General features: G+C 38.8%; 1 protein-coding gene across 6 annotated transcripts in view; it reads right to left on the reverse strand.

Moving 5' to 3' along the window:
- Positions 1 to 20309, reverse strand: part of TRPS1 (transcriptional repressor GATA binding 1) — a 219016-nt gene that overhangs the window by 168283 nt on the left and 30424 nt on the right. For 3 of the 6 annotated variants that reach the window (XM_085053431.1, XM_085053436.1, XM_085053432.1), the window contains exons 2-3: positions 10985 to 11143; positions 7015 to 7943 (exon numbers count right to left, since the gene is read on the reverse strand). In XM_085053431.1, the coding sequence (XP_084909557.1) occupies positions 7015 to 7943; positions 10985 to 11021 (966 nt within the window). In that variant the 5' untranslated portion in view covers positions 11022 to 11143. Of the gene's footprint in view, positions 1 to 7014; positions 7944 to 10984; positions 11144 to 20309 lie in introns of those variants that run through there. The other 3 variants (XM_085053435.1, XM_085053434.1, XM_085053433.1) reach the window with 2 other exon arrangements.

Below are 20309 nucleotides of genomic sequence, written 5' to 3' on the forward strand. Positions count from 1 at the left end.
TTGCAATTACTCTTAATCTTCTAATCCTAAAATATTTTCTAATGCTCTTGTTTATTCATTTGCTTTGTGCAATATAGCATCCAGAACATTTTAACCATCCCACATTTATGAAGTTCATGTCATGCAGGCCAGAACAGATTCCTGGCTTTCGTGCAGGTTTGTGTAACACCACCCAGTTCTCTAACCTCCCCTGTGGAGAATTCACTCCCTCTCACTCACTCTCTTTTCTGCATTTTAAACTAGAATCTTCAGAGTATATTCTTAAAAGTATTTATCATACTGTGATTAATTTATAGGTGCACAAATCTATGTTACACAAGTGAAGCAAGGACTCGGGGCAAACTCCTGGCTTTCTGGGCTGTTCATACTTACCAAAACAAGAAAGCAAACTATTGGATCACATTCATTCAAAGTAAATGCATTCTTCTTCAGATTTATTCTGTTGCCATTGAAGCCAACACAGTTTTTGTGTCATTAGAGTTTTATAAGTATTTTTAAAACAAAGACTGTGACAGAACAATAACAGAACTTAAATTAGGGTCAGAAGACCAGATGTGCAAAACCAACAAAGAAAGAAACAGAAAATCAAGACTTTCATTTGCTAACTAGTGCTACTAGACTAATATCTAAAGAAGCACCATTCCTTCTAGTCTCTGTAGATAAAATTACCAGACAGTTCCTTGGCTACTGTAAACTCACACAGGCTTGCAGGCTTAGAGACAAACTCGCACTGATTTGCACCACAAGAAAACCTAGCTGCTTTCCTTTCTCCCCAGGAACTTTATCTTTTGAGCTTTCATCATTTCTGTAGGCTACCTTAGCAGTTTAAAACTTAAAATGTAAGTATCAGTATTACTAGTCCCACCAATTGTCTTTATTAACCTCTCTTCAAACACTACCAAATATCCCTGCAATAAGGTAAGAAATATCAACACATAAAAAACTTTGCTTTGAAGGCTGTGAATATACATCAGTTGTTCCACAAACTGTCCATCTGAACATTCTAATATTAGTATAGACCACTTCTCACTGAAAGGCAGCTAAAATAGCTTATTTCTGTCACAGAGTAAGGCAGTGTTCCCACACACTTAGTATTTAGCAGCTGACATGCTGTAAATCACTGCCTATCATTCTGAAGAGTAAACTTGCTAATATCTCCATAGAAGTGATATCAAGAACTTTTACAGCATATAATCATACAAATAATTCCTTATCAGCAGTTGTCAATATAGAATTTAAATGCCTCTTTCATGTGCTTTTTCACATTTATAAATATGCGTTTATGCAGTTATACATGCATAAGAAGCAAATACATGTAATACACACTTGCAAGCACATGCATATGGACTTATTTATATGTGTGATTTACCACCACCAATTCCTCTACCTGCCACCATTTCTTTTCATGTCAGCTGTTGAAAAGAGATTACTGAATCCTGTGCTTCTGAGGAGTGACTCTCTCAAGTGTGCAAGGCAGCCTCCAAGTCTGATCATGGCCCAGAAGCAAGATTCAAAATAAACAGGTATGCCCATATGCAGGTGCAACACTCAAGATAGCTTGGTATCTTTCAGTTTATCAGGCAGTCCTCAGGAAGAGTCTGCAACATGGCTGACATGAAATGGGCCTTGTGCTACATCCGCCTTCATGCATGTTCTGTTCTAGCATATGCTGCAAAACCTAGCATGGCACAATCTAGTCCAAGAGATCTGGATACATCATATCCAGCAACAGTTGTTCAGTTTATTTCGAGTCAATTCCTGTATTATGGACAATTGAGCCAAACAATATAAAGTTTGGATCAATTTGTCTAACCATGCAAGGAAAATGAAATACATTCATATACATGTTTCTGTTTGCTCATGTCAACCACTTATGTATCCATGTCCCCTTCTAGGAAGCCCTCTTGATGACAAAGTTGAACTTTTAGAAGGTTTGATTTGCTAATCAAACAAAATGCTGTACTTGTTTAGGCCAATATGTAATTCTCACCATATCTGTAAGAGTCCCTTTGCCAAAACTACCAAATATGTAAATGAAAACCTTTATCATGAAAAGTGCTGCTGATTACATCTGCACCCCTAAAGACCCCTACATTTTTTTGAGTCTTGCTTTCACGGTTTCATATTCAATCAAACTCATAATATAAGCGTGGAGGATCAAAAGCAGAGCCTACAAATAAAACCACTGGTTCTCATTCAGCTGGATCCTAGTAAGACCAGACTTTACACTAGTCACACATGTCTAACCTGAGAACAGAAAAGATGCCAGATTTGATATACTGAAATCCAGACAACTAAAAACCACTCATGACATAACACCACATAGACACATGGAACTCACTGGTGAATTACAAAGGACACAAAAGAAAAAGCTTTACAGATTCTGTGTGGGCACTTCTACCGCTTTCTAGGACACTGAGCAGCCTGCTGGCTGGACATTGAGAAATGCTTTTGGTTGCTGTGAAAATCCTGGAGAAGTTGTTAGCCTTATTCATTGTGTTCACGGCCAGACTGGATGAAGCTCTGGGCAACCTGGTCTACTGAAAGATGTTCCTGCCCATGAGAGGAGGATTGGAACTAGATGAGCTTTAAGACCACTTCCAACCCAAATCACTCTGTGATTCACATAAGACAAAGCACTAGGCTGAGTGGTATAAGATAACTCTTACAATATTGGATGTCTACAACCATAGAAGAAAACAGTTGCCCATAACCGCTCATTATTCTGTGGGGTAGCAAATAATGCAGTAATTTATTCCTTTTCTTCCCCCCCCACCAGGTGCACTGAAATATGATCAAGAGACTTAAGAATGGCTTTTATCAGTCCGTGTTTTTTTTCAGAAATTTGTCTTCTTATGTGTCTGTCTAGATCTAAAACCACGAAACAATCAAAATCAGAGGATTGGATTTAAAAAAAAAATTGGTTTCTGTACATTCTGAATTTTTTTAAAGACTGAATAGAAGAGGAGGTAGATCTGTGCCAAAAAGCTCCAGAACCAGGGCCACGCTGAGCAGGAAGCACCTCAAAGGTAGCATACACAATATGAACCAACCATAAGAATTGCTGAGCACTGCAGTATGTCTTTATTCATGGCTGCATAAATACCCTCCTCCCTTGGGACATGCCATCTGAAACCCTCACCTGAACGCAGACGTTTCTGTCCTTTCTTTGAGGGACACTATTCTCTTTGAAAACATACCAGGAAATGGGGTCACGCTCCCTTTTATACAATAGCCTAATGGCTTGAACACTTGTTCAGGAAACAGGAAAAGTAGGTTCCTTTCCTTGCTCTGATAGAGAGGATCCAAGCCTGCTTCTTCACCTTCGCTGGGAATGTCCTACGCCTTAGCTGTAAGCTGCTATGTGGAAGACAGCACTCTCCAACCTTCCTGTTGAAGCTGCCCCACTTACTACTCATAAAGAAATTGGAGGTTAGAGAAAAGACTGCCTACTGTCTACGTGCCAGCAACTTGCCTGTCTCCAGACTTTAACATACACATTAAAGAGTCATTAGATCAGAGAAGGAGACTTAATCATACAGCAGCAAAGGCAATAGCTCTCAGCATCATAGCTGTTACCTTAGTCACATGAATTTTACTTTAAGTGAAGTCTTTAGATCCAGTATAAAGTCTACTGCTTTAGGCACGTCCACAAAGCCTTACACAGGCTCAAATATCCAGCAAGACAAAGTTGCCTGTAGAGATTGATCAATTAGCTAAATGTGAAGAAAAAGTAATGAGGGGCACATCAGCAAAAGATCCATTGAACTCACTTCAAATATTATTTTGATAAAAGCTATAAAGCTGATTAACACATTCCCTGGGAATTCAGAGATGTGATAGTGAATGTTTTCTGAAATCTATACTGACAAGAAAGTTAATCTCCCAGAAACTGCTCAGTGATTTTACCCAATCCTATGGAATTTATTATAACTCAGTGAACCAAAAACCTTTGAAGAGAAAAAACGGGAACAAAAAGTACAGGAGATTTTCAACAGAAAATAACATTTTCAAAAAAGACAAAGGAATCTTGTTGGATTAAATATTCATACCAAATAAAAATCTGCACAATAGTAAGGCCAGAAAGATTGGATTATTTACACAGTTTCCCAACAAATCCTTTTTAGGTACTACAAAACACAGTCCCAGTATTTGAATACCTGAATGTCAAGCCAAATGTATATCCCCAGTTTTGCTGATTACACCCCCTAAAAGCTGCATTTAGGGTCAGGAGAGTGTTTTTGGCTGGGGGTGAGGTTTAACTTCACTTCTGTGATACAAGTCCAGAAATGCATTTGATTTCTTTTTCCAAGCCCCCAGCAAACGGACCACATCCCTAGATCTCTGCAGACAGGATAGGAGATACTGCTTTTTCCTGCACTCAGACATTTTCCCACTGTTTTCTGTTTGCCTTTGTTATGAATGCCAACTATGGGGCTCCATAGCATCCTTCACTACTACAAATCTCCATATACCAGGATCTCCAGCTGACTACTGTGAGCTAGATCAAAGTCAGTCATCCTCATCCTCTGGCTGCTGTGCCTAGTTCTGGGGCCTGAGACCATAAATCTATCAATAACTTCCAGCCCAGCTACAACAGAACAGTTTGCTAAGTGCAAGGGGATCAATAAATCAGATCCTAAGCCCAGTCCATTACCATTCCAAGTTAATTACAAAGGGATTATTTTCATTTAGCCCAGTATCTATACCAAATAATATTGTTTACATGAACCAATTATTTGGGTTCAGTTCCTTCTCACGTTGTACAGGAGTTTGAACCAATTTGAACTTGAGCACCAATCGATATGATCCCTTGTTGTGCCGAGAGACACCAGCCATTCAGATGCCTGAGAAAAAACCCTCCAAAATGTGTACAGGAGTAATATAAACATGTGTGGGTGCAAAGGGGATTTTCAAAAGTTCTTTTACTTTGTTTATGAATCTCACAAAGCTGCTCTGAATCAGGAGTGGGGGAGGAGAAAGCATAAAAATATTAATCAGTTACTTATCTTCTGACATGTTCTGGATCAACATCTGGTGCATGTGCAAATGATGAAGTATGGCATTTGCCACAAAAGCTGACTTAATCTTCTATTCCCAAACTGAGCAGGGAAAACTAGCACCCTTAAAAATTAAGTTTCCAGAACTTTTTTTTTCTTTCAGATAAATAGCCAACATTGTAGAGGCTGTCAGTTCTATTTTGGAAAATGTTTTTTGTCTGAGAAAAGATTGATCTTAAGTAGATTATCTATGGGCTGTTTCCTACCGCTTTTTGTCTCCCCTGCAGTATCTTACTGCCAGAGTTTAGTAGACAAGTATAGTCTAGGTTCAGCTGTTTTATTTCTCATTCTATCAGTTCAAACTGAGATAGCTCACACATCTGTTTTATTTCTCAGAGCACTGCAAAGGAAAAGTGTCCAGCTCATTCTAATCAAGCATAAACTTTCCTATAAATAACTAAAGACCTAACGAAACAATTGTTTGAAGGAAATGAAAGTGTGTTTGGAAACTCAAATTCCTCTATACTGTATGTCTAAGCTGTTCCAGTTTGAATGTCTTCCTGACAGCATGGATCACTTGCTCTAAGATGCTGTCCCTGGAGTCAGCAAACTGAAACTATAGCAGGAAATCCAGGTATTAACATCATACTATGTGCTAATTATAAATCATCATTACACAGTCTGACATTATTCACTTCTAACCTCTTATAACTACATCATGTATTTGCTTTCTAATCAGAGTTTGACAGGAGAGAGTGTCTGACATAAGACAGTGATCTTTTAGTAAGACAGCAGTTCAAAGATTGCAGCTTTTACATATAGTAATGACCTTAGTTTGATTTGCTGCTCCATAAAGAAATTGTAGAGTTTCTTTAAAAAGAGGAAATGTTTAAATAATTTTAAAAGCTCCAAGTTGCTGACTTGTTTTCTGGTTTTGGTTTCTTCCTTGAAGTTAGATCTTAGCCATCTTAACCTGTCTTGCAAAATTTCTTTCCTATAGCTACAGTTTCTGGAAGCATTATTAAATATTTTCACCTTTCTACCTTTTTAACATACGCTGGGAGTTTTATCTGGTGATTACTACAGTGTTTCCATGTATGCAGTCTCTTGAAAAGGGGTGGACATTTAAGCTCATATTGTATGCAAACTTCATTATTTTGGGTTTTTTCTTAAAATCTGAATTTTTGTATCATATAGAATACTGAAATATCCTACTGTATCTCTCAGCTCAACCCAAAGATTTTTTTTTAAAACACCATCAGTTTTTTTAAACTAATTAACTATTAGCTGATTAGAAACTAACAGAGACTCCATGAAAAACTTTTGAGTTCACTCTTTCATAGTAAAAATACGATTTTTTTTCCCAGCAGTATCTGTAGTTTTTTCCCTACTTCAACTAGATGAGAAAATGACTGAGGCAATAATCCTTTTCTAACACGCTTACTAATGTGAAGGACAGCATGGATTACTATTACTTTTTGAAATGTTTTAAATACCCATTGTGTATCCAGTTTTTCTGGCACTAGACAACTTTAGAGCTGCCAAGACTTGCCATTTATTTTATCTTAATAAAGAATCAATAAGCCAAATCTTGACTCCCAGCAGCTGATTATTTAGGATTACATTTTTAATTTCCAGCTGCTGTCTTTTGTCTATCTGGTCGTTATTTTTCATTATTATTTGCTCTTTTCTTTCCATGACAGTAAATCCTTCAGATATGATTACCAATTCAGCAGTTTGCCTGTTTGCTGAATAAGATCTCTTGCTATTGATTACCATAACGACTAAATCGTACACAGAAACTTCACTGGTCAAAAAGCCAAATACTCCTCTACTGTACAAGGTGCTCAGCAGACCTGCAGAAAGCCTGGCTAAAATAGACCAAAACAGTTCTTAAGGCTTAAGTAGGTTGTATGAGATACACTAATCACGTAGGTAGGAAAGGCTTTGCAAGAACTGGTTTTGGAGCTAAGAGGGCAGTGAGCAGAAGCAGGGAGTCTGGAAGCATACAAACCTGCACATCGTAAGTCCCATTTAATAAGACAGGCCTCTGGGAATTGATGTCCTGCAGTACCCCTGAAAGCACAGTGCGGTTGACTTTCTGGAAGTCTTTGGAGTGGCTGAATTGCACCATGTTGTGGAGAGCCAAAATTTTAGTGTCGAGCTCAGCATCCTGCCTGGTGCGGTTGTGCAGTCCTAGGTGGTACTTGCGGAAGTGTTTGATGAGATCTGTGGGGTCGTTCCCGTAGTAACCATATCCACAGATGTTGCATTTGAAGTCCTGAAGCTCTGGAGACAGAGGCGCTGTATCTGGGTTATCATTTACCAAGAAATCTGCTTTTGATTTGTTCAGCCTTAAACCCCCATCTGAAGGCACTTGTGGGTTTTTTGAGGCCATGGGGACCGGGCTTGAGCCTTGGCCATCAGTTTGACCACTTTGCACTTGCACTGTTTCATCTGAAGCTTTTGGCGACATCTGATGCTCCTCATTTGTCTCTGCTGCATCTCCTGACGGGGTACAGACCACATCTTGGGTGTCATCTGCATCTGATTTTTGAGGAGACTTCAAGGGCTCACAGATTCCCCCAACAGCTGGAGATGAGAAAGCCAGCATATTTCTGTCTGTCACCTCATCATGAGGGAAGGATGGAACATTTCCTCCCTTATTGTGGCTTTCATAATTGAAGCCAGCCTTTTCACTCAGCACTGAGCTTTTCAAGTCCTTTTTAACACTGGAAGATGGCTCTTGGACATGCATGCAAAGTTCCTCCTTGTTACTTAACTCTGCCGCATCACCCTGGTCAGTGTTTTCTTGCATCTGCTCTGCAGAAAATTCTTTTTTCCTTCCAGACTCTTCACTTTCAGTACCTGTAGACTCAAGGGTCTGTACCTCACCTTCACTAGCAACGTTTCTTAGAGGGGGATTCTTTTTCCGGACCATATCTACCACAGAAAAAGAAACAAGAAAGGAAAAAAAAAGAAAAAAAAGAGAGAGAGAAAAGAAAGAAAAAAAAGGAAAAAAACCTATAGAATTATTCAAGATATACAAGATATGTAACAGATTACAAACCTGACACTTTTAAAAGCATTCTGAACTACATGAATACATTGAGTACATCACCTTTCCACAAAATTTCTGTCAAACAGCCTTTTAAACTATGAAGAAAACTTAAAAAAAAAGATCACACTGAGACTGAACTTAACTAAAAGGAGAACTTTAAAAACCTACAAATACCACCATGAGAGTCAGTGAGTTACAGGTTTCATTATCTTTTGGGATGATAATGGTCTGGCAGAAATAGTTTTAAATGAACACTTTTTAAAAAATAATTTTAAAGAACTAAGGGGAAAAATAAACTTTTGAATTATAATGTTCATACACTGTACAACTACATATAATGCACCTTTGCAAAAATATGCTTAAAAGACAAAATTTTAAGAAGAACTTATACAAGTTATTAGGAAGAAAACAGATTTAGGAGAGTAAGTACTTGAGGTTTCAGAGAAAGTATCTTCCTAAGCAGGTATCAGTTTCTCTATAGCAAAAGTTCCCCCTCCTACTGCCCATAAACTTCAAACAGGATTATATGGATATTCTAGAGTCTGGTCCCACAGTCCATTATTCATGTAATTAGTTCTATTTGCCAAACAAAGAGAAACTAACTTTATTAGGAAACCCGTTGTCAATAAAATTTTACAGGCCTGGATCCAGACATTTGACATCACTGTGTGGCTGAGCCAGGATCTGCCCTGAAAACACCTGGAATCCACATGGATCTAATCAGCCAAACCTTCCTCTGCTTAGTCCTCCTTGCAGACATAGCCACTACTGCTAAATCTGCAAGTACACTTCCAGGATCCATTTAAGAAAGCTGAGACAGGACAGCAATAAGGATCAGAGAGAAAATGGGAGTCTGCCACTGGTGAGTTAGCTGCTCTCTGAACAGGGGGATTACAGAAGGACGAGTAATCAGACTATGCAGGTACTAAGTCAAATTCCTCATCCACTACATATCTTCACCTTCCCCACCCTATTTAAGAGAAAATACATCTATTAAACTCCCCTGTTCTCTCCACTGTGTGGTTCTGGATTTGATACTCATCACCAGCTGTTTTGATCCATTTGTGTTCACATGCTAGCTATGGGCAGAAGACAGATGTGCCACAACTTTTCTATGTTCTTAATCTTTGCCAATGCTGTATATACAAGGATGGATGTTTCTCTTTGCCAAATTGTGTGTGGTCTGGTGGCAGCAGCCTGCAGTACCACACATGAGATGTGAGCTACAGACTCAAGTCTGAGCCCCCATTCCCAGGCCAGCCACAGCCGGGCCCTACGGAGGCACTGGAGATTTATATTGCTTTGCCAAGGGAGGACCACCTGGTGTCTCTGGGAGCAACACTGATGTGCTCCAAATGGTGCTGCGTCAAAACCTTTGAAAGCCGGGGACAACCTTCTCAAAACAGTACTTTGAGAAGCAAGGCCAGGGACAGAGGTTAAAAATAAAAGAACAGGCATCTGTACATCCTCTTATTTACATCTGCTCCACATGAAAGGGCACTATATGCTCTGTTGATAAAAACAGACAACTTCTTAGGGGAAATGTTCAACTTGTGTCTTGGGCTGCCTCTGTTGTCTTTGTGGTTGAGCTGATCCACAGGCAGCATGGGCTGCAGCAAGACAGCTTTCACATAGAATGCCAGCTTGTGTTACAGAAATTTTGACACTCTGTGTGGTCTTAATGAGTTTCTTAAATGCCTACTGTGATTCCATACTGTAGAAGACACGTATGCTTGGGAACCAAATGTCTTCTCTTTAATGTCAACCACACCTACCAGGGTATGTGTGAACTCAATTGTACGATTTTTTCCCCCAATAACTTCTGAACCATGAAGTCACCCAGAATTTAGAGAAGAAAAATATTTTCTGCTGTGGTAAGAGAACTATTACAATATAGACTCAGCCTACTAGAACAACATGCACACATATATAATTCAAGGTATAAAGGTAGTTGTCAACCTTTTAGCATTACTACTTCTCTGTGAGACTTCATGAATATTCTTGGTTAATGCACACTAAAAATATCTGTGAGCATCTCTGGTAGGTGTTCAACTAAGAATGTATTTTTCTCCTGGTTACACATCCCAAACCATTTTTAAAATAACTTCCGTTCAAATGCAATTCGTGGCAGACGACAGAGAAAGCAGTCCTGACTGCGCAGTGAAGAAAAATCAGAAATCGAGAAAGTAAACATCATGACTGTTACCTCAGTCAAAATTAAACAAGACTAAATGCAATGTTCTAAAATGTTTTTGTTACAGATATTTTTGGCAGATAAGGAAAGCTTAAAGATTTGTTATCTTCATGACAACTGACAGAAGAGAGTCAGAGAAATGGAGAGAAAAAAAGTCCCTTTAAAGAAAAGAAAAGAAAAATCTGGGCTGTATACACCCTAACTGGACAGCAGAGCTAGATACTTTAAGTCTAATTTTCCCAATATATTTGTGAGTCTGAGTGTTAATGGAGGGGAAAAAAGAAAATCATATCTGCCTAATGGAGCTTTTTCATGCAGTATTCTACACATGGAGAAAGAAAGGAAAGAAGAAATAAGACAATATTAACTTCCTTAAGTTGAATTTGGAACTATTTTCCTTTCTTTTTTCTTTTAGCTTTTGAAAAATCATCTGTCATTTATTTGTTTGATATCCACTCAAGGGGACAGTAAGAAAAGACACAAGGATTTTTTTGTCACTGAAATTCCACCACTATCATTTTTCAGAGACATATTATGTAAATAAAACTACATTTGCAATACTCCTAAATTGAAGAAACCATCCTCTAGCAAGTCATAAGTTAGATACAGAAAGAATATAGCCACTCTGAAATTATTATCTCTAAGACAAATAACAGATTGCACAATGTTTTATTGTGTGCCAAGAACGTTTTCAGTTAACAATTTCACTTGAAAAAATAGATCACATACTTGTAAAATCATACCCAGCATTGACTTCATAAGGCATGTGGCTTTAGAGTGCTTTTTACAATTATTAATTCTATTAGTCAACTAGCAGGCGGGCTAATGCAATTGTCTTAGAAGATGCACGGAAGACACAGAAGACATTTTGAGAGCTGATCTGTATATCTGCAAAACAAAACAAAAAAAAAGGTTTTCCTTCCTAAATTATGCATTCAAAATATGTTTTTTACTTAAAAACAGTATTATACCTATTGTACATTCCCATGCAATTATAACTGGGCACTATACAAATAGAGTCTGCTGTTCTCTATTTCCCTCAAACGAGAAATCCCATAGCTCTCTTCTCCTCAGACACACATGCTCTTGCACACACACGCACTCATACAAAAAGACAAAAAATATCTCAGAGGTAATGCTCACCAAACACAAAGTCTAAAACAAGTTTAAAGTAACTGTTGAAAATGAGCTGTAGAAAGTAAGTGTCTTAAAAATCCACATGCATCATAATGGGACTGGCTAATGGGATAGTTGATGGCACCTAAATAACTGGTTCCATCAGCAGTTTTATGTTAACCTCTGCTGGCTGCCTTATGTTCCACTTGAAACAAAATTAGTGGTGTTACTTTCGTTGTTAGCAGGCAACTTCCCACATCTCTAAAATGCCATTGCAATAGTAAGCACATTTGTTGGGTGCTAGTAAAAAAGCCAAGTGAAGAACAGTCTTTGGGACTGCACTACCTTTTCATCACTGAAAATAATGATCTTCCCAAAATAAAAGAATTATTAAGCCTGATGTGAATGAAAGGACTTCACAAGTTGAGAGAATTCTGGATAAGGCCCAGGTTGCAGTACTTGTCTTTTGGTCTCTGTAATCCAGGGGTTTGCATCTTATTTTCTTTACACTGAAATTACCTTTAAACCACATGGGGTTTGGAGTTTTTTTTAGCTGAAATCATCACTCACAGCTACTTTAAAGTAGAAATAATAATAATAGCTACACGTACTTTCCTTCAAAAACAGCCTAGGCTACTCTACATGATTCATGCATCTGTGAGATACAGACTTTTCTATTCAACAATCACTCACACCAGTTTATCCCTGGAAACAAAAACTTCTGCTAAAATCAGTTTGTAATTCAGGATAATGAATTACCATAGTGACTACTACATGTCTTTAAAAAAAGAAAAAAAAAATAAAAAACAAATTCTGGTAATCAATAGTTTCTTACGAGTAGTGAAGATAATGACTAATTACCTGCTGATCACCAGCTCCCCAGTGGGTCACTGTTGTTGCTCATTACTTTTACTGAATGTGATGGCTTGTCAGGAAAGCCTATTGCAACAGAATAGTTGTTGCCTGGTGCTTGTGCTGCAGGTTTAGGTCAGATCTTAGTCATATGCTCTTTTTAACAGAATAATCCATCTAGAAATATGTTTGAATTTTATGAGATTCCACTGACTAATCTTTGTACAAGCAGATGCACAAGCAGACGAAGAGCAAACTGAGTCAAGGGTATATGAAGACTCTGATATTATCAGTCAATACGCCGCAGCAACAAAAAGTTAAATAAAAGTACACATTTATATTCAACAGGTTCAAGTAGGACATCTTTGTTAAAGGATAGTAAAATTAATACTTTTACACTCATATATATTACACACCCACACAAAGACATATAATGTACATACGGCGCTTGAACATCAATCATTTTCCCAGAATAATGCAGAAAAAAATCATTAACTCTCAGTGTCTCAGCTTAATATATGTGTAATACTTACCTATCTCACAGGAGTGTTGTGAAGCTTAATTAATTAGTGACTGTAAAGCACTTTGTGATCCTCTAATGAAAGGTGCTACATAGCACAAAGTATTATTAAAATCATTAGGACCACAAAAAAGCCCTGTGGAATTCCAGCCTACACTGTCTGTTGGGGTTGGGAGTGATCATATTATTAAAAGGAGACCATCAGACTAATTTTCATAATTTTTTCAAGATTTTTTCCCCCTTTGCTGTTGTGATAGCATGTTAGTAGCTAGAAATTTAATCTTTATCATCTTAATAACATACACTCATGTAGTTCGTTACTGCAGGGCTAGAGAAGAGAGCAGGGCTTTTGGCATTCATCTGCCTTTCCCTTGTAAGAAAAAAAATAATAAAATTGAGAGACATATTTTGACACCTTCCCACACTCCACCCCAGCAGGACAGCCGATCATGTGAGATCGCAGGATACTCGCCATAGCTGCATGGGAAAATAATGCTGTGGTTTTAATTTCTCTCCTTTTTAGACTTCTCTTTCTTTCACAAAAAAAAAAAAAAAAAAAGGAAAAAAAAGAAGAAAAAAAACACAAGACACAAAACAAAACCCAGTTTATTACACATAAATAGACTACAAAGACTGTCTGCTGTGCTTCATATAAAAAACCCCTAAGTGTTCAAAGTGCCGCTTCTATCAAGCACATAAAGTCCTAATCAATGTGGAGCCTCCTCCCTACTCTCCATACAACAATCGAGCAGCTGTAAGGCACACGAGCTCTGAAGCCAGAAAGCTCCTGTTTTGAGCGACTGAATTTCTGGGAAAGCGTCTCGGCTACAGGCTCCATCCCTGGGGAGCCGCCCGGCACCCAGCCCTCCTCGGCAGCCTGTCCAGCCAGGCCGGCCCAGACCTGTGCCGAGCACAACCAGAAAGTTAACAAGCTTATTAGTACAGCCCACGGTTCAAAAGCCTGCCATGTTTTCTAATTTAAGTGTTAAAAAAAAATAAAAATCTGTAAATAACACTGGAAACTCCAGGTGAAATTGCTGCCCTCACTGAAAATTAGATTACATTAGATGCAAACTAGCCCAGACTCAGACACAGTGGTAGAGGACTGGCTAAAGCTGCTGCTTTTCTACCTTCCCTTGTGGACACTTCTACAGTGAAATGACAGGAAAGAGATGTGTAGTTTCACATCCCCACCACCTCCAGCCGGTACACAGAGCAGGAGGCAGTCACACAGGATGCTTCTCTCCCAGTTTTGCGTGTGGTTCTCAGAGAGAGCCTGCCAGCAAACAACCAACACATGGCCTTCCCTAACTTTTCTCTGCTGAGAAGGGGAGGGAAGAACAACCCCTTTTGTGTAAGGAACCCAAGAGTCAGGCCCTAAACCATGGGAGGGCAGAATAAGCTTAATGACAAGCAACTGTCTCTTCAACAAGACCACCTCCTTTCTGCTTTGGCACAAGTGTCCTCATACACCATATAAGACAGAGGATCCCACAGCTTTAAGCAACTGCCATGTTAATTCCAAGAGAGTTTTTAATCCATACATGTTTTTCTACAAGGCCTCAAACTGCATATCCATTCATTCCTGCCTGAAATTGCTAAGGTAGAATATGTTACCTCATATCGGTAAAATTAGGCAGGATTAGACATTGTGTTTGGACAAAATACATCTGCTTGATATTCTACACTCTGCATGCTCCACTGAAATTATGACAGCTCCATCAATCTAAAAAGTGCAAGGAGAAAACCATGCCTTATATGTCTTATTAGTAGAACAGCATTATAGCAAAACACTTTTGCTTTTCTCCTCCTCTCTTACTCTTTTGCATTTTCAGGCTCTTCAGTTTAGTCCCTGATCACCAATTTGCCAAGAGCTGTTTGCAGTTTTTTCCCCACAAAGTCTACAACAGACAAGTGAAAAGAGCTGTGGTCTGTTCAAGCTTGCTCCCTCCCATTTACATTTACTTTCCCAACATTGATCGTTCTCAAATCTCTAAAGGTGCACTTTTGGACATCTTAAATCCTCTTCAGCTACAAAGTGCCGTCACCTTCAAACAACTCTCATCAGATAAATCTCATATTAATTCACATTGAATTAATTCACAATGATCTTTTCTATTACCTTATGCTTCAGAGCACAGCACACATCAGTAGTCATCTAGCCACTGGAATAAATCTAACCTTTTCTATGGGTATAAAATAGACACTTGGTCATTTCAAGAGAGTTTAGGAGCGGTATTTCAAAATAGACTGTTTTAGCCCACTTCCAGGGACTTATTTCATTTTAAGCTCACTCCTGGGATAATCACACAGACACTTTCAGTAGAAACTCAAGTCAAAAGGTGATGTGTCTAAAGAGGTGACATGCAGGAGAATTTTATGCTATCTTGCAACAAAAATGAAGAATTCTAAAACTGCTTTTATCTAAAGGTTTCTGAGCACAGCAAGTTGTTGCTCTGCATTTCTTACTGGCTTGCTGAAGAGAGCTTGTTCCTACCTGCCCTCCAGTGCCATCCATCCAGGATGGGAGAGCCCAGCAAGGCAAGATTCACTCTGCCCTCACTTCCAATCAAGTACCTAAAAGCACCTTGTACACACGACAACATATTAAACCGCAATAAAGCTTGTGAAACCAGAAAACTAACATCACTGCCTTTTACGGATAAATAAAATTATCGACAGAAAAATGAGCAATTCAAGGTGTTCAAGGTGACATGCAGGCAGAGCTCTTGGCTAGTGACTGAACCTGGGTTCTCTGGATATCCAGGTCCATATCCCTCCCCTGTATGTGCTTCAGTAAAGAAAGTGTCATCCTAGCACTTGGCAAAAGGCCAAGATCCAGTAATTTAATAAGGTACAGAAGGACCATCTCGTGCAAAAATCTAAATGCTCCAATTTATCATGACAGTTATGGGATAAGCTGACATTTTATTTGTATGTAAATTAGTCTCCAAAACAGCATTAAAAGGCTGCACTTTCAGAGAATATTATGCCTTTGCTTCTCTGTTCTGCATTTATCTAAACTCAGCTTTGTATATTAAAAGTAGTTTAATTTTTATGTATTGATGCTGCTTTGCATGGTCCCCAATCTACTGTTATTGCACCATAGAGAGAATCCAGCCTGATTTGCTTACTGCAATAAAGTAACTGACTTCTGCCAGGACTGACGCCTCCTATGAGAGCCCTGCCTGCCATCCTCTCTGAATCTTCTGCTTATTCTATTAATTAGCTGTCGTTACAGTTTACAGGATGCATAACATTCCCTATCCGATTAAACCAGAGGTCCATTTAGTCTGGTGCTCTCTTTTGGAGATACCAGATCCTTCAAAGAAGGTTCAACTGCCTTTGGATAGAATCAACTACTTCTGTGAAAAATAAACTGCTTCTAATCCTCAGTGTTTAAGACAGTGGCTTACTTTCTGAACAGTAAGAGGGTTTGTAGGCTCTAATTATCTGTCACATTCTGTCGCTGTTGAGCAGCTAGCAGAGTAAGGAAGTTAGTTCTCAGTGGCAAGAAGGAAAAAAGCCTTTATTGTTTTGATTTTATCATATATATATAGAGTTTTCAAAAGTCACCCAGATTGGTCAGTCAAAAACCTCCCCCTAGGCCTGATTGGCCAGGTCTGCACCGTCCAAGTCTTGGGACACTGTTTTTAATAACATCCAAACCTTATCTTTATTTATAAAACACAAAAGGATTTCTCATGGGAAAGACCTGTGCTAGCCACAACATTCTACAATTTGTTTTTAAAGAATTCTTACATATCCCCATGTCAAATAAAAGTGACCAGTATCGATGTGAACGTTACAACAACCCTGGTATCAGTGACATCTTGTAGCTCTCACTTTACAACCTAAATGTGAAAAAAAAAAAAAAGAAATATTTTAAGTGTTTTGAGTTTGCTTCTTCTTGCTGGTGGAATACAGTTTTCTCTCAATCTTGTACTTGTGAGAATCAAAGACCCCCTAGGCTGTGGGCACATCTATCATATCTCCATAGTTCATCCTGTCTTTCGGGCAAACAACCAGTCTTGCCAAACTCTTCTAGTAGGTGTGGCAATCTGATATGTTTCAATTTCTTTTCAGCCTGAGTAAACTCAGTGTTCTCTGTAATCCAAATGTCCTTTGAAGACAATGGGAGTTTAGAGTTTGCAAATGACTCAGAAGTGAATCGGAGTTGAGTGTACTGGCAGAGGCAAGCACAGTGCTACCTTGAGTTGGAGAGTGAAGAAAGAAGGTGGCCTCCTGGCTCCTAGGCAAGAGCAATCAGGTATGGGTACAAGAAATTACTCACTTGTTCTTTTGCATTAAAAATACAATGGACTGACCCTATTTCCCTTGAAAGTAATGGCAAAAGCCCCACTGACTTCTAGAGAAGCAAGACTGAGATGTACTGTCTCTTTCTGGCAGGTGAGGTCTGTGATACGAGAGAAAGGCATCAGAGTTCCCTTGCCCAAAACCTCAGCCATATGGAACCATGAATTACTTGGGAGAAGAGGAAAAGATGCAAGGGAGATAGAGGATGGTTTTGGATAGCATTCCAGAAAAGTTCAAATAATTTTGTTTCCAACTAGAGGCAAAATCCTCCCTTTTGAAATGGGGTTGAAATTTCAGAAACTGGGAAGGAGGCAGAAGTCTACAGTCTAGACCTAAAACAGTAATATCAAATCATCACCGGAGAGGGCATTATTGTAGTACTTTTCCAGCCAGACCAGAATCAAGATGAACATGAGATTGCAAAAATGTCCTTTATTTCTTTTCTTTAAAAAAAAAAAAAAATTTGGCAAGGGTTTCCAGACACAAGTTACATAGGTAAAAGAGGGCAACCAAGGGCAACCGGAGTTGAGCCCACATACATCAAAGCAGACTCTGGCTTTGGGTACCCATCCAAACTGAGCCTTCAAAGGTTCTGATGTTGCCCTATTGTTTAGCTTGAATCTTGTCTAAGCTTGTTCAGGAGAACCCACATTCAGAAGTATGGGAGAAGGGAAAAAGAACACACATTTTCCAAACTGTGATTGCAAAACAAAACAAAAAAATGTAAATCTACCTGCTGCAGGGTAATACTGGTAAGCGTGGCTAGCTATTGTTGCTCCATGCTTTTCAATTTCCATATATTAGCATTTATTGCCGACATTATTAAATCCAAAGTTATTTGGATGCTTTGATCAGCAAATTAAATCTTGACTCTATATATGATGTACCTATATTCACATTAAGTTTACAAAACTATTATATTTCCCTATTCTAACTTTTCCCCCCCACATGCTGTGAGTTTCCATATATCCCACAGCCATACATTCCAAACGCAGGCTATTTTATTTAGTAGTGTATTCAAGAATTTAGATAAAAAGAAAAGCAATGGAAATTGTTTGGCAATCTCTATGTAAACAGCTCCTATACATTTGGGTTGAATCATCTAGTAAACTCTCATCTTGACATGCCTGTGACAGATAAAACTTTCATCACCAATATGCCCTCTTGACTTGGAGATCAGGATACATTGGATCCATATTTCAAAATCTCTTTTACCCTTTATGGCTATCACAAAAGTTAACATCTCATTAAACATAAGCAAGTCAGAATTTTGGCACTGTTTTCCCACTCAGCACAAATAACCCCACTCTCCATTGTGAATGGGGAAGAAACAACAGCAGTGGCAACCACAACAAAAGAGTGGATTGTGTGTTCCCCACACAAAACAGAAAGCTGTGCCTATTCAAGAAATCTTGGCCATTTGTCAGAAATTACAGAACTGATGTTGGAGCCCAACATTAGCTCCAGCCAAAGCAGTCGTGAACTACCTTGTTTTTGGAATCATCCCTATTAACAAGGAAAGACTCTCTTGCAGCACATATCATATGGTCCTCATGCAGAGTGAGAAGCACTGAGCCACTTTCTTAAAAAAACCCGAAGTAAAATACATTTTAAAAAAGACCAAAGTGGATGCAAATGGATTCACTCTGAGTGATTTGTCTATTATTTGCCCTTTTAATCTCTTATTTTTCTTTTGAAGCTGAGAAATGAAGTGAAATGCTAATGAGAAAGCTAGTCTTACAGTGCTTCCACCTTAATAATTTGTTATGAAATGGCTTTAAAACAGCAGCATTTCTTGGATAGCCATAAGAAGTGAGTACACATATTCACTGAGCAGTACAATTTCTGTTTTACTCATTTCAATTCTGGTCGGAAAAGGGGGAAGGAGGACACAGAATCAGAAGACTCCTTGACACTTTGCTGATGTGGCTTTGCAGCAGTTTCATGAGTGCTGGCAATCCTTTAAAACTGGCAAGGGGTGCCAGCGCCAGCCTGCTGACTGCTGGATGAATATATATAGTGCAAATAATGCTGTTCTTGAATCAGTTTTTCCCGAACTCCCACATAAACTTTCCATGGGAAAATCTCATAATGCCTGCATAAGTGATTTCATTAATCTAGCTTTCAGCTTTTGATAGAAGATTTCTTACGCTACTGGCTTTGATACTTTATTGCACAAAGGGATGGTGCCAAAAGCCCTCACATTAGCCTGGACCATTCAGACACCAGAAATTTAATTTAAACATCGGTAATCTGCCAGGATCATAAAACACGTACAAAAAAAAAAAATTTAATTTTTTTTTCCCTGAGAGGTAAATATGTAATTTCAGAAACACACACACAACATAGGTGGCAGAAGCAGCACGCAGCACTGTATAGACAGGAACTCAAACTACCAACGGGAGTAGAAATCTCCAGTCTGCAGAGACAAACAGAAGTGAATAGTTGTTTTATTCCTACTGAAGATATATTTTGAAACAAGTTGGGCACTATATCACTTTTCCAGCAATAACACGCCCAATATATAACTACTTCTCTAAAAAGTTACAGAGAGGTACAACTACAGATTACAGTAATATTTCCATTCTCAAAAATCCCCTGTACACAAGCAAGTCTTACCATGTTGCTCCTGTCTTCCTCCTCAGAGCTGCCTTCAAGCCACCTCAATTCCCAGATCGGTACCTCACCAGTTTTAAGAAATATCCGGCAATGATGCAGAGCTGATTTGTTGCACTGGGACATACCCCACAAAAAGTGAAAGCTTTTGCCGTGTTTTCTCACTTATAAAGAAAGAAACTAACTATTAAAGCAACTTCTGGGTTCACTGGCATTTTGGAGTCTAAAAAAAGTCCCAAACTACTTGCAGAGGCTACAACAGCAACTTCTTTGAAGTAATGTTGCAACTTGTGCAAAGGAATTTGGGATGTACCTGAGATCTGAAGGTGCGGGCTACAAATTAACACAGCCAATTAGGTGGAGAAGCTGAGAGTCCAACACGGATGGGGTGAGATAACCACAAATGAATAAAAGGACTGCCAAATGTGAGCCACTTGGCTGAGTATAGATCATGTCATCCTGCTCAGCTAGCTGCTGCCCATCAATAATCTGTTGCTCTTTGCTCTCCCCATGACAATCAATCCAAGCTTGGGCTGCTTCTAATTTTCCAGTCTAGGAATAGCTTCAGAACATCCACAATTGTTGTTTCAAACAACTCAAGAAATAAATGTTTCATCTACGTATCAGTGTGCA

The sequence above is a fragment of the Lichenostomus cassidix genome, chromosome 2 (assembly GCF_008360975.1).
Source record: "Lichenostomus cassidix isolate B80296 chromosome 2, HeHo_3.0, whole genome shotgun sequence".
NCBI lineage: Eukaryota > Metazoa > Chordata > Aves > Passeriformes > Meliphagidae > Lichenostomus > Lichenostomus cassidix.